Here is a 13,424-nt window from a genome sequence, read left to right on the forward strand (position 1 = left end):
GCCGTCGATAGCGAAGAAGCGGCTGCAGTTCGGTGGTCTGTGGAGGCGTCGGAGTCGGAAGTTGTAGCTCGGTGGAAGGACCGGGCGGGAGGCAGCGGCCGAGGTGTCGATCACGTAGCCCTTGCCGAGAGCATCTTCATCGTCGCCCTCAGAGCCGCCCGTGGCGATCAGATTGGGGTACAGCGGATGTTGGGCGATGGCAAAGACGGAGTCTTTGTGGCCGTCAAAGTAGGCAATGCTGTCATTCTGCAGAAGGATTTCCTCGCCCTCGTCGTCGGACCCCATGGCCATATCACCGTCCTCATCGGCATCCTCGACCATCTCGTGAACGTCGTCCTCGGCAAGCATCTCGACTTCCGCATCGTCCTCGGGTTGGTCGCGGCGGGGATTTGACGACGACATTTTGTGTTGGTGAGAGCTGAAGATACGCCCGGCGTGGGAGGAGACTAGGATTTGAGATAGTGTATAGGGAGGATTTGTATTGCGTTGTGTCGCAACCCTCCAAGCACCAGTTGATTCTTCTGTCTGCAGCTGATAAACGAAGTCAAGTCCAAGGAAAGTGGGATGATGGCGGGGTCGTGATTTTTAATCCTTGCAATCTGCCCTTCTGCTTGATAAGCAACCCCAACCCTCCGCCACAGGTTCCAAGGGGTTCTGAGAGGATTCAGGGGAGTTCCAAATTCCAAATTCCAGGCTTCAGAGTATGAAGCGTCTGTTTAGTTGTTCAACCTCTGCGAGGGCTTTGCAAAGAACGTGATGGGTACACCAAATGTGAATTAGAAATCGGCTTCGTACCTGAACTAACGCGATACTCTATGCTTCTACCCGTGTTGAACTCCGTCCGCCGACCGGCCCCAGATGCTTCTCCTTCCGTTACCTATCATCTCATGTGTTGAAAAGCAAGTATGCTAGCGCTTCCGTTTTCCCCCGTTGAAGTCCCCCGTCCTGGTTGAAATCCGTTTCCAATGCTCGATGCATGCTGGTTGGGTATATGGGTGGTTGAACCTTGAAGTGTTGAAAGCCGATTTCCCCCGCTACGTACGTAAATGATGAAATCCCAGATGCGCCTGATTTTTTTTTATGCAGCCCTTTTGTGTGTTTCAATCCCTGCGATTAGGACGAATTCTCGCCGGTGGTGTCCTCAACAGGCGGACAGGTGCAGAACAGGTTGAGGTCACCGTATGCTATCGAGTTGTCAGCAAACGCATCCAGGGGCGTGGAACAAGAAAAAAACTCACTGTCATCAACCCGCGCCACGCTAGGCCAAAACTTCTTCTCCTTCAACCAAGCCACGGGGTAGGCCGCCCGTTCCCGCGTGTACGGCCTATCCCACTTGGCTCCCGCCTCACCATCCCCAGAGATGATATCGGTCATGGGGTGCGGCGCCATCTTGAGCACATTGCCCTGCCTCGGCGCCTTGCCCTCCTCAACCTCGCGAATTTCCTGCCGGATGTTGACCAGCGCCTCAACGAACCGGTCCAACTCCTCCTTCGACTCAGACTCAGTCGGCTCAATCATGAGCGTGTTGGCCACCGGCCAGCTCATGGTGGGCGCGTGGAAGCCGTAATCCTGCAGCCGCTTGGCAATGTCGATGGCCTCGACCCCGGCGCTGTCCTGGAATGGACGCACGTCAAGGATGAACTCGTGCGCGCACCGGCCGTGGTTGTTGGTGTACAGGATCTGGTAATGAGGCTTGAGCTTGCTGAGGAGGTAGTTTGCGTTGAGCAGCGTGATGGTGGTTGCCTTCTTGAGCCCTTCTCCGCCTGGATTACAGAATGTCAGTGACTGCTTATTGGGGGAATATAAAGAGGAGGGGACTTACCCATCATAGCGTTGTACGCCCGAGCTGATGGGCAGAATGCTTAGAGCTACTCGTACGGTGCGCTTGTCTGACTGGGTGGGTTCGGGTCCTCGCACATTTGTCACGTCCTTGGTCGGGAGGTGGGGAATCAGATGCTCCTTGACACAGATGGGCCCAACACCCGGGCCGCCACCGCCGTGGGGAATGCAGAAGGTCTTGTGCAGGTTCAAGTGGCACACATCAGCACCAATCTCACCCGGCGAGCACAGCCCAATCTGCGCGTTCAGATTCGCGCCGTCCATGTACACCTGCCCCGCCGTGGGCGTGCACAATCTCGCACACCTTCTTGATCTGCGGCTCGAACACGCCAAAGGTGCTCGGGTACGTGATCATCATGGCGCCGATTTGGCTCGAGTGCTGCGCGCACTTGGCCTCAAGATCCGTCAAGTCCAGGTTGCCTGTCTTGGTGTCACACTTGACCGGCAGCACGCGCATGCCTGCCATGGCCGCCGACGCCGGGTTCGTGCCGTGGGCCGAGACGGGGATGAGGCAAAGGTCGCGCTTGAGTTCGCCCCGGCTCTCGTGGTACTTGCGGATGGCGCGGAGACCAGCAAATTCACCCTGGGCGCCCGAGTTGGGCTGCAGGGATACGCCGTCCATGGCGGTGATCTCCTTGAGCTGATCTTCGAGTGCATTGATGATATCCTGATAACCCTTTGTCTCTTCGGCGGGGGCGGCCGGGTGGACATTGGAGAAGCCGGGAAGAGTGATGAGCGCCATCTCGGCACTGGCGTTGAGCTTCATGGTGCACGAACCGAGGGGGATCATCGAGTGAACAAGAGACAAGTCTTTGGACTGCAGATGGTGGATGTACCGAAGAAGCTCAGTTTCGGAGTGATGCGTGTTGAAAACGGGATGTGTGAGGTAGGCCGACTGTCTGCGTAGAGGCTCGGGGATGTGAGAGAGAGCGGTGGCCGATTGAGATCCTTCGAGGAACTTCTCCAGGAGCGGAGCGTATTCTGTAAGTGACGCGCCGCCGTTCTTGCCGCCAGCTTTGGCAAACACCTTGATCAAAGCGAGAAGATCACGCTCCTCGACAGTCTCATCGACGCTGATGATAACACTGTCAGAACCATTTTGGCGGATGTTGATGCCCTCGTCCTTCGCAAGGTTCTTGATTTCTTCGGCCTTGCCGGGGCAAGAGATAACAACAGTATCGAAAGCCACCGGCTCCGAGCCAGAGTCTAGGCCGAAATGGTGGGCGGCAGACTGGACAACCCTTGCGCCCAGGCTGCATCTTTCGGCAATCTTCTTCAAGCCCCCAGGGCCGTGATACACAGCGTAAAAGGCGCTGATATTAGCCAGCAGCGCTTGCGCCGTGCAGACGTTGCTCGTGGCCTTCTCTCTCCTGATGTGCTGCTCTCTAGTTTGTAGGGAAAGCCGGAGAGCCCGTTCCCCGAGTCGGTCCTTTGAGACGCCAATAAGGCGGCCAGGCATTTTCCTCTTATGCTTGTCTGTGATAGCGAAGAAGGCGGCATGGGGACCGCCGAATCCTAACGGAACACCGAATCGCTGAGAGTTGCCGAAAGCGATGTCTGCACCCCACTCTCCAGGTGGCGCCAACACGGTGAGAGCCAACAAGTCGGTGGCGGCGCTGAGGAGCGCGCCCTGCTTGTGGACGGCGTCGGCAAGCCCCTTGAAGTCGCGCACCTGACCGTAGGTGTTCGGGTACTGAACCAGGGCACCAACCAAGTCGTCCCCTACACTCTCCAATTCGGAGAAATCGGAAACAGACAAGTCCATCACCCGAACATTGATGCCAAATCCTTCAGCACGGCTACGCAACACGTTCAGCGTTTGGGGGTGGACGTTCTTGTCGACAACGTAGGTCTTGCCCGGGCGCTTAGCCCTGGACGTGGGGAGAGCATTCATCGACACCGTCATAGCTTCGGCGGCGGCAGTGCCCTCGTCCAGGAGACTGGCGTTGGACATGGGAAGGCCAGTCAGATCCGAGACTAATGTTTGGAAGTTCAGGAGCGACTCGAGACGGCCCTGGCTGATCTCGGGCTGGTAGGGGGTGTAGCTAGTGTACCAGGCGGGGCTCTCAAGCACATTGCGCTTGATGACCTCAGGAGTAATCGTGCCGTGGTAGCCGGCACCGATGAAGTTCTTCCTGCTTGACTCGTTGCTCTCGGCAGCAGCTCGTCCAAGAGCCATCACTTCCCATTCTTGGTGGCCTTCCTTCGTCGCCCGGCTGGCGGCGGAGTCGAACGCATCTCGACGGCGCGGGAAGAGCTCACGGGACGAGAGGATGTCGGCGGGGATGACCTGCTGGACGAACTCGTCCATGGATTTGACCGGCGGGGAGAGTGCCTTGAGCATTTGCTGGGCGCTCTCGTCGTCGGGGCCGATGTGACGTCCTGCGAAGTTCTCGTGGGTTGGGAAGAGCTGCGGTAGTCTGACAAACGGACGTGCCCGGGTAGTGTCAGTGGCCGAACTGGTCCATCTGGCAGTAGTGCTGCGTATACAAGAGGTGCAAGTCCATGGCCGCCCCGCAGGAGCAGCGCGAGATGCGAGTACGGAAGCACCCAGGGTCCGGCCAAGACGGCCAATTTGCCGTGATGTAGACATTCTTGGAGTTGTAAGTGGGCGGAACGCCGGAAAGCCAAAGTTTCAAACTATCAACCGTCAGTCAGGGCGTCCCGAAACCAAAAGATAGAAAGCAATGCATTGCACCGACCGACGACTTCTGACCAGTATTTTCCTCCCTTGAGACACCGCCTAACCACCGCCACTCCGCAAGTCGGCAACCCGAGTCGGAAGAAAAAAGATGGCGAATGTGAAAAACGCCAAGACTAGGAACAGCCGGCCGGTTGCGATTGACGTCAGAAATCCAGAAATCCCGAGCTCTGCCCCTCAGAAATCGCCAATTGACCCCGGATCTGCCGCTTCTCGCCCAGGGGAGAGGAAAAGATGGGACGGAGAGTGTTGATGAAGGGACAGAAGGTCGGCTAGGTCCCGGTCGGACAACACTTCACCAGGGAGTCAGCAGATCACACAAAATCCACCGCTATCGGTCGCCTATTCGGCTCAGATTCGGCCCCCTGGTGGCATCTTTGGAGGAACTGATAAGGTAACCGATTCGGGTATTCTCGGGCCGCCGGTGTTCAGGGAGCCCTGTCGTGATTGTTGCGCTGCAGTTGGGTGAAGAAAAACGGTTGCCAGCGAAGCCCCTCCTCCATGTGTGGCCCGGGAGCGACGGGAAAAGACCCGCCCAAAGCCCAGGCCTTCCCGCCCCTTGCCCTTCCTGGCATTGGCGCCACTGACCCCGGAAGCAGCACCCAAAAAAAATCTGGACCTCAGGTCGTTTCCGACGTCGAGTACAGCCAGCGCATTCAGACTCGGACATCCACACCACCAAACAAACCAACCCCAAATCGTCCATCCATACCACCTTCCAAAATGTTCGGAGGCTGTGAGTTGCAACCCCGCTAGCAGCAATCAACCTCGATTGTGTCGAGTTATTTCCAGTTGCTTTTCTAACCTCAACCCTCTGAAGTCCAACCCCCCCAAGCGTCGCCCGAGGAGCTCCTCGCCGCTGAGGCGGAAGCCGCCTTCACCCTCCAGCGCGCCCTCGCCGCTGCTGCTGCGCTCTACTTCTGTATGAAACCCGCTGGTTCATCCGAAAACTCGCCGACCCGGATCTAACGCAACACGCAGCCCCCTTCGTCGTCGACGCCGTCTCCAAGATGTTTTAAACTTGACATCGACCGAGGCTCAGCCATCATGCCACCGCTTCGTGACACATGAAAGGCTTCGCCTCCCATTTTACGACACGACATAGAGTCCCATAATAGAGGCGTGGGCTCTGGTGCGGCGTAAATATGGCCAAAGGACCCGGGGAGAAAAGAAAGGACATCGCGGGGAGCCTTGCCCTCCGAGCCCAACGATAGTCCACTCCACTGCGGGGCCGGAAAGCCGTTTAGACGACTAGACGCCATTGCCTCTCCCTCTCCTGGTGTACGATACTGTGGAAACACGAGCATATGCATTTCCCGCTGCTGGGTATGATGCGGGCGGCGTATATTCCACTCCTGAGAACTGGCGGCTGTCGGGGTAAACAAAGCCACGGCGCCGACATAATGTACAAATAAACAAAACAATGCATACCAAGACACCATCACGTTAGCCGATGCACCCATGATTCGCACCGATATCTTCAACATCAACAGAGCCCTTCTTCGCCCGCCCTTGCGAAATGCTACATAACTTCGGCTATTACATCGCAAATCCTCCTGGGTATCATTCCTGAAGCCAGACCCCGCTCTATTGCGTAGCTTTTTTGACAGGTGCCGGCGTTGGGTTATGTTGGGTTTCCCACGCCTCGAAGTCCTTCTTGGCCTCCTCAACCTGCGTCTTGAGATGCTGCAGCTGCTTGTCGTAATCCTCAAGGATCTATCTCGTCTGTTAGCTGTTTTGACGACCCGCTACCTTGGCAACAACGTACCTTCTTCGCCTTGGCCTCAATCTCCTCACCCAGTCCGTCACCATCCCCAAACCCAGGCTTGTTAATCTCGTCCTTGAGATTGTCCGCATACCCCCTGAGGATAATCAAGCGGCTCCACAGCTCCTCCATGCGCGCGCTCAGCGCCGGGTCCTGGATGCTCTTGTCGATCTTGGCCAGCTTCTGCTTGAGCTCGTCCTCATCCCCGCTCAGAGCGTACCCACGGTTGCGCAGCACCTGCACGCGCGACGCGAGCACCAAGCAGCGGCGGCTCAGCTCGGCGTGGCGGCGGCGGGCGTTGAAGGCACGCACCGTGTGCTCGAGGTCGTGGCGCGACAGGATGGCGTCGAGGCTGGCGTTGATTGCGTGCAGTTTGTTGTTGAACTCGACAATAACGCGCCGCTGCAGCGTCACCCGTGCGATGATGGACGGGAACCCGGCGCAGAGCACGGGGATGTAGTTGGGCGCCGGCTTGTGCTGCAGCGCTTCCTCCCACTCCTTCGGGTCCTCGTTAGGGCCCGGCCCGTACAGCGGCACCGTGTGCTCGTCCACCTTGTTGTAGAGGTAGGTCTTGAAGGCGCAATTGGGGTTGGTAGGGTCCCATTTCTCCGTGATGAGCTTCATCTGCTCCGGGATCGGCTTCTGGTCTAGTTTCGGTGCCGAGAGGCGCATGTTAGCACGTCGCGTGGTCGCGGTGGGCAAGGGGGTTCGGCGGAAGGATTTTGGGAGGTATGCGGTGCCAAAACGTACAGCTTGTGTGGCTGTTGGGCTGCCATAATGAACCGCCCGGTTGCGGGTTGGGATTTAGCTGCTGCTGTTGCTGCTGCTGTTGTTGTTGTTGTTGTTGTTGCTGCTGCTGCTGTTGCTGCTGTTGTTGCTGTTGCTGCTGTTGTTGCTGTAGGTTCTCTGCATCAGCCACTTATTATTCCTCTGCTGTACCGGAGAGCGCTTACGGTTGAGCTGCCGAGCGCTGGGCCAAACAGGCTAGTCGAACTGGGACCAAAAACCGACTGGCCCGCAGGCCGATTCATTGATGAGAACATAACAGTGTTCACGGCGTCGAATGTCGGCGTCGCGTGGGGCTCCAAGAGTTGTCGCAAGATCAAGGAAAACAGTCGACAACAGAGTTGCCGGGAGCTGTAGACGGCGTTCAGACTCTCTCGTTTAGCAAAGAAAAAGGGTTTCTTCCACAATTGGCGATTAGTAAAGGTCTCGCAAAAACAACAACAGATATAAGCAGTGGTGTTGGCGATTGGGCCTTTGTTGTCGTCGGTCGGGGAGAGCTTTGCCTTTGCACAGCTTTTTGGCTGGAGAAGCGCACTCCACTGTCGGGCTGCTTGTTTCCAGCGCGTCCGCCAAGCAGCAAGGAGCGGTCCGAGCGCCTTGAACGCACAGCCAATTACTGCCAGCCCAAGTGGGACCCACACATCGGGAAGCCGAACCTCACAGGTTGAAAGCATCACCAGCTCCAAACCACGCACAGCTTTCGAATCGCAGGACGGGCCTGCCCACACAGTCAACATGGCAGCGCGGAAGCCGGTGTACGTATTCCCGAGTTTGCGCAAACCACCGCAGTCGCCAATTGAGCCGGTTGGAGGGAATCAGCCCGGGCTTCGCTGACGAAATACAGCTTCAACCAGCAGGTCCTCTACGACACCACCCCGCTACCGGACTCGATCCCCAAGGTCAAGGAGATCGGTGCTAGCTCTGCCCCCCTTTTATCGGCCTCCTTCTTTATCGGCGCCCGGTGCAAGGACTACAATGACGACTACATGCAATGCAAGACCGAGAACCCGGGCAGGGGCGAGTTTGAGTGCATGAAGGAAGGCCGCCGTGTCACCAGATGCGCCCGGAGTGTGTACGTGCCCCTCTGCTCAGGGTGCTGGGATGGAGATGATCCACCAGTGGCTTGGATTTGGCTGTGAGTGTCCGCATGCTGACACTCTAGTCTCTAGGCTCGAGGACATCAACAAGTCCTGTCTCGAGCAGTTCCGCAACCACTGGCAATGCTTGGAAAACAACAACCAGCAGCTATGGCAATGCCGCCCTGACGAGTGGAAGCTAAACAAGTGTGTCTTTGAGAAGCTAGTGCGTTGGCCTCCTCCCTCCCCCCTCCTCTGAACAGCTTGCACTGACCGAGTCCTCTTTGGCAGAACCTCGAGAAGGTTATCCCCGATCAGCCCAAGCAATCGACACCCGTACACCTCAGACAAAGACAGGTTTTCGCCCACAAATGGATCCAGCGGTGGGAGAAGCCGTTTGTGCCGGGGCAGTCTGAGACATCAGAGTCGTCCTGAGTGGGCAGGGTGGCGGTTCTTCTCATGGCATAGCAGATGCGTGCCTTCACGCGCCCCGGAGATACCAACGGGCCGCTGGTTTTGGGCTCAGACCTGTACATACATACTGAGAGTTAGACAGGCTCATCCGGCTATACCTTGTGAACTTCTTGTTCTTTTTTTTGCAAGTTCATATTCTGCCTAGGAATCTCGCTGTCTATTGGTGTTTGCACAGGCGCGACATTGGCCCCAGGCATGCTCCAACCGCTGACCGCTGGACTTTGACCAAAAGGGAGGAGACGGCTTGCCAGAGACCCCCAGAAGTGACAGTCAATATCTTTGCTCGTCTGTGGAGAAAACGAAATCTGGGAGGTAGTCACCTACAAAGCGACTAATGGCATTGACAATTAGCAGCATTGCCCTGGCTACAAGCTTGAGTTCATGAAACGGTAAATGGCAGCAAGCATTGGGTTACGCAGGGTCCATTCAAACCTCGAGCAACTCGGTCATCTTGATAACGTCCCCAACACCGGTCTAGCGAGCTGAACCTCGAGCTACACCACCACCCAATGCCGCAAACCCGGCAATAGCACTGTGTCCCTCAATGACAAGGTAACAGCGAGAGTCATCGCTAGTTCACGAGGAGACGTTGCAAACAAGCAAGTAGGTGTTGACGCAACTTTACCGTGTCAAGATCAACACACAGCAACCACACAACAAGTCTCGGCACAGGTTACCTAGTTCTCACTCTGCTACTGTTCACTGTGATGCTGCAAAAAGCGACCTAATGGTTGGTGCCCTGGATAGTGTCCGAGTTGCACATGACGTATGCAGATGACCTTGTGAAGCAAGATAAGTGAGTGTTCCCTGGTTTCTCCCCGTTCGTTACAGTCAGGCACCATCTCCATTCAGGAGCGCCTTGTATGAGGGTAAAGTGGGTAGAAACTTGAATGACACAAACTACCGGCGGTAGCATGCCTAGTTTAACCACGGCTGACTTGACGTACGTCAGGAACGAAGCCGGTGTCGTTGGTCGTTTGCTTTGTTGTAAGGCACGTCGCGAAAACCGCAATCTATCTGCAACGGATTCTTCCCGATAACCCCCTTGCTCTCGCATATACGCAGCAAGTTTGCAAGACCTACATACCTCTCATAACGAACGATCAACTGCCTATCGTGTTGTCTCGGGTGGACGGGGATTCGAGCTGTCTGTTGTGCTCCATGCACGTCTGGACACAACGACGGCCTAAATCAGCCGCCAGACAGACCCAGATGATGAGAAACAAGGTCATCCTCTCGTCGAAGCCACAATCAAAATGGCACAAGCAGCATCCCGAGACCGGCCGCTTCTGGCACACTAAACTGGCATCTTTGACGCGCGTCCTTGTGTCACGTAGGGGATAGATCAGGTGGAAAGACGAAAGGTTGGTTTCCTAGCGGCGGGCGTGACAAGACAGCTGGTCGTTGCCAGGCGTCGACCAGCCCTCAGCTCGACGGTCGTCACAACCCCCCCCCCCCCCAGACGCACTCACACAAGCGCACACAAGCCATCATACGCACACACGATCTCGCCTCCGCCTCAAATCTGGGCAATGTGTATTCATGCTCTCACACAGACCGGCCGCCAACAGCGTACCGGATCCAAGCTGCCGACGTAAGGGTGGGAGAATGGGGCGGGTACCTAACTCCGGGACATTACCTCTCCGGGGCCGGAGGGATGGATCCTTCGCTTGGAGATCTCAAAACAGGCCGCGGATTCCCCAGGCCTTCCAGCCCACGCGCAAGATGTTAGGCGGTAAACAAAAATATCAGACGGGTTGTTATGGGTTGTTTGAAGCCGATTGTTATCGACCCACACCGGCCAGTCTCCGCGGCCTAGGCTCGGAATTTTGGGTTCGGTGCGTGGCTTGGGGGCGGAAAGGTCAATAGGTAGGTAGGCTCGGACTTATTAGGCTTCATCGCAGCTGCGACGCAGAATCCAACCAGCGGCAATTCGCCTGGTATGGGTCCGGCCAACACAAGCCCACAAGCCTGCGGTTGAATGGGGTTTGCACCGATCGCGAAGGGACCTAACCAGGGAACACACAACAAACAGGTCACAGCGTCGGAGGCACAATAGCGGGGTTGAGAGGGGTTGGCCGCACTATGAGGCCCGTTTGTTGTCCGCTGTTGTGGGACGTCAATCTCAATCTCCGGAGTGACTAACTGTAGAGTTAATTATCGCGGGCGTGTCCGAAACACCATGTTGTTGTTGTTGTTGTTGTTGTTGTTTTTTTTTTTTTTTCGTTTGGAAGCAAATGACCTCAGCGGCGTCGCAACGAATTCCGTGGCTTGCAGGGTGTTGGGCGTTGAAGTGGAGGTCGCCTTAAGGTTTTGTGGAGATATGCCCCGAGCAAAAGCTCGGACTCGAAGATCGGGGAAAGATCATCTGGATCAGCAAGGAATCGACGCTAACTTCGAGCTGACCTGTTTGTTTCCTGACTTTCAAAACAATGTGGCCTTTTTGTTTGGGCATGTTTACACTCCAACTGCGTAACGTCCCTTCACAGATTCTTCGGTTTTGGCACCGGCCCAGGTCCCTTGAGGATAGATGCTGCTCTGGTTTCTGACCCCTGCTTTCTGCATTTCGAATGTCAGAAAGTGTTGCCCCACTGGGTTCCTCATATCTACCCCGTGCCTCAAAATGGTGGAAACTGGTGAACCCGAAAACGAGCTTCAAGAGCCGATTTAACTTCGGATATCGCTACGGTGGCGAGCCGCATTGAGGTTTCGCCGTGAAGTCCGTCGGCGACCTAACAAGGCTGGCGTGTGGCGTTAACGCAGGCTGGTTGTGCTTTCCAGCGTCGATGGGATGGTCGAGCCACGTCCGTTAATCTGCCTCGGGCACCTCCTCGCCTTGGTACCGATCCGAGTTCTTTTTGTTTCTTCCCCCTCTACACCTCAGTACGGGAGGTATGCACATGTATAGTTCCGGCACGGGCAGGATCAGAAATTGGCATGAACGGGAGGTGTTCGGAATGCTCCACTCATACTGACCGTGGGGTCTTGAAATCTAAGCTTAAGGTCGGTATGTGACATGGCGCGGACATGATCGTGACAAGAGGGTGCATTGTTGATGAAATTGGACTTCGGTGCCTTTTCCAAAGTTCGGTGCATGTCACTGCATGATGAGCCAGCTGCATGCCAAGTGTGGCCGTTTGGTGGAGAAGAAATTGACCCGATAATAGCGCGTTTCAGGAGGGCGCCGTTTGCTCTCATTGGGTAACACTTCCGCTTTCAAACAGGGCAGCGGGTTCATGAAAACAGGCCAGCGAATGAGCAGCAATCCAAGCAGCCCAAAATAGGGAATCGTTCACAAAGAACATGCCAGAGAATCCGATCGCATAAGGAGAAAAAAAATCATCACAAACGTGATAGCGAGTATCGATTTGATATCCTCAAAAATTGCAGCCAAAGCCCCTCTCTTTCCCATGGTGCCAGTACCATCATGGATGGCTCCGGAGCTGGTGTTTGACATCGGAGGCGCTGCCTGAAAACAGAAACCGCCCAGCTCCATTTTCCGCAACCCCCGTCATCGTTCTGCAAGGCACAGTCTTCCAATTGGTTGCCGCAGATGTCAGGGGCGGCAGAAGTGCAAGCCAAGTGAGGACGAATTTGACGCCGCACCTCTTGGGGTCCAGCTCCTAGGGTACCCAGGTGCCCAGGTTGCCCAGGTTGCCCAGTTCCTTGATCAAGTGAAGCGTGTGGCACCGAATCGAACCTGGAGGGCGGTCATGGAGGCGGCCCGTTCAGAAACATGGGATGGACGGTTTCCTGTGCCCAGGAGCCAATGGCCTTGTTACTGTTGCACCCCATCTGAGGTGGTCGGGAGACCCCGACCAGGGCAACAGAAGGCCCTGGGCACAGCTACTGGGCAGAAGATCTCGACCGCAGACGATCCGTGACGATGCACCAGTGCGCAACCCCTCTGCGGTCGTGAATCATGGCCGCCAGCGAAGTCGAACATTGAGAAGTCCGAGTAGTTATATGTTGAACCGAGCCTCGCACTGCTCCTCCCCTCCCCCCTCCCCGGCCGAGATTTCTCTCTGATCTGATCGCGCCTCATCAACCTGAGAAGCTGATGAATCCGCACCCACAACCAAGTCCCTGCCGTTTGACGTCCCTTGGCTAATTTGGTCATCCCCCGCAATCGGGTTTGGCGAAAATTGAAGGGGCTCCAAACCCGGGACCCAACTTTTTTCGAGTACCTGGTAGGATTGCTGGGGGATTTGGAGACCCCTTCCCACCCTCGGGCAGGTTCCATCTAGCCTACCCCCGAGATCCGCATGGATCAGGTTGGGCCCCACCTGCTCCCGCCTGCTAAGAACACCCGTTCCTGCCTCCTTCAACCGCATCTGCTTCCTTTTATTCACCACGCGACCGCTGAGTTTGGCCCTCAACTCGCACCTCGCCCTCTTCTTTTCCGCCCCTCCCTTTTGAAGTTTTATACTTCGGTCCACTCCTTTCACCAACATCCCCGCACTCATCCACCACCTACCGACCTAGAAGTCGCCCTCCCTTCCTTCTTGCGCGCTATTTCGGCATTTCCACTCCTTATTACAACGCCAAACAAACATTCCTTTGCATTCTCGACGGCAGAGCTGTCACCTGAGTTTCGAGCGACCCCGGATTCGTGTGGTTGGTGCAGCATTCGTGGAATCCCACCCCAGCCGTGGTAGTCAACGAGTACCATCATCACCCTTCGCTTCTTCCCCGTCACTCCTTTCACAGGCGTCTTTCCCCCGACCGTCGTGTGCGGCAAGAGACTCGACGTCATCTGGGTTCAGACAAGCAGGTCGTCCTC

General features: G+C 56.2%; 6 protein-coding genes across 6 annotated transcripts in view; 2 read left to right on the forward strand and 4 right to left on the reverse strand.

The window, feature by feature from the left end:
- Positions 1–402, reverse strand: part of CHGG_06731 (uncharacterized protein) — a gene marked incomplete at both ends in the record, with an annotated part of 1,427 nt that extends 1,025 nt beyond the window's left edge. Inside the window, one exon of the mRNA XM_001222825.1 lies at positions 82–402. Coding sequence (XP_001222826.1) covers positions 82–402 — 321 coding nt within the window. The remainder of the gene's footprint in view (positions 1–81) is intronic.
- Positions 403–1,113: 711 nt separating this feature from the next.
- Positions 1,114–4,183, reverse strand: CHGG_06732 (uncharacterized protein; the record flags this gene model as incomplete). The annotated part of the gene is made up of 4 exons (XM_001222826.1): positions 1,114–1,184; positions 1,239–1,702; positions 1,823–1,846; positions 2,058–4,183. The coding sequence occupies 4 exons, from the start codon at positions 4,181–4,183 to the stop codon at positions 1,114–1,116; spliced, it is 2,685 nt and encodes an 894-aa protein (XP_001222827.1).
- Positions 4,184–5,263: 1,080 nt separating this feature from the next.
- CHGG_06733 (uncharacterized protein) lies at positions 5,264–5,509 on the forward strand (the record flags this gene model as incomplete). Its single annotated transcript, XM_001222827.1, has 2 exons — positions 5,264–5,276; positions 5,361–5,509. 2 exons carry the CDS (start codon positions 5,264–5,266, stop codon positions 5,507–5,509), a joined length of 162 nt encoding a protein of 53 aa, XP_001222828.1.
- Positions 5,510–6,127: 618 nt separating this feature from the next.
- Positions 6,128–7,336, reverse strand: CHGG_06734 (uncharacterized protein; the record flags this gene model as incomplete). Its single annotated transcript, XM_001222828.1, has 4 exons — positions 6,128–6,256; positions 6,309–6,952; positions 7,056–7,200; positions 7,259–7,336. The coding sequence occupies 4 exons, from the start codon at positions 7,334–7,336 to the stop codon at positions 6,128–6,130; spliced, it is 996 nt and encodes a 331-aa protein (XP_001222829.1).
- A 490-nt stretch (positions 7,337–7,826) lies between these two features.
- CHGG_06735 (uncharacterized protein) lies at positions 7,827–8,602 on the forward strand (the record flags this gene model as incomplete). Its single annotated transcript, XM_001222829.1, has 4 exons — positions 7,827–7,846; positions 7,936–8,163; positions 8,261–8,393; positions 8,459–8,602. The coding sequence occupies 4 exons, from the start codon at positions 7,827–7,829 to the stop codon at positions 8,600–8,602; spliced, it is 525 nt and encodes a 174-aa protein (XP_001222830.1).
- A 4,001-nt stretch (positions 8,603–12,603) lies between these two features.
- Positions 12,604–13,397, reverse strand: CHGG_06736 (uncharacterized protein; the record flags this gene model as incomplete). Its single annotated transcript, XM_001222830.1, has 2 exons — positions 12,604–13,053; positions 13,119–13,397. The coding sequence occupies 2 exons, from the start codon at positions 13,395–13,397 to the stop codon at positions 12,604–12,606; spliced, it is 729 nt and encodes a 242-aa protein (XP_001222831.1).
- Between the last annotated feature and the right edge of the window lie 27 nt (positions 13,398–13,424).

Source organism: Chaetomium globosum, genomic scaffold (assembly GCF_000143365.1).
Source record: "Chaetomium globosum CBS 148.51 scaffold_3 genomic scaffold, whole genome shotgun sequence".
In the NCBI taxonomy this organism is placed as follows: domain Eukaryota; kingdom Fungi; phylum Ascomycota; class Sordariomycetes; order Sordariales; family Chaetomiaceae; genus Chaetomium; species Chaetomium globosum.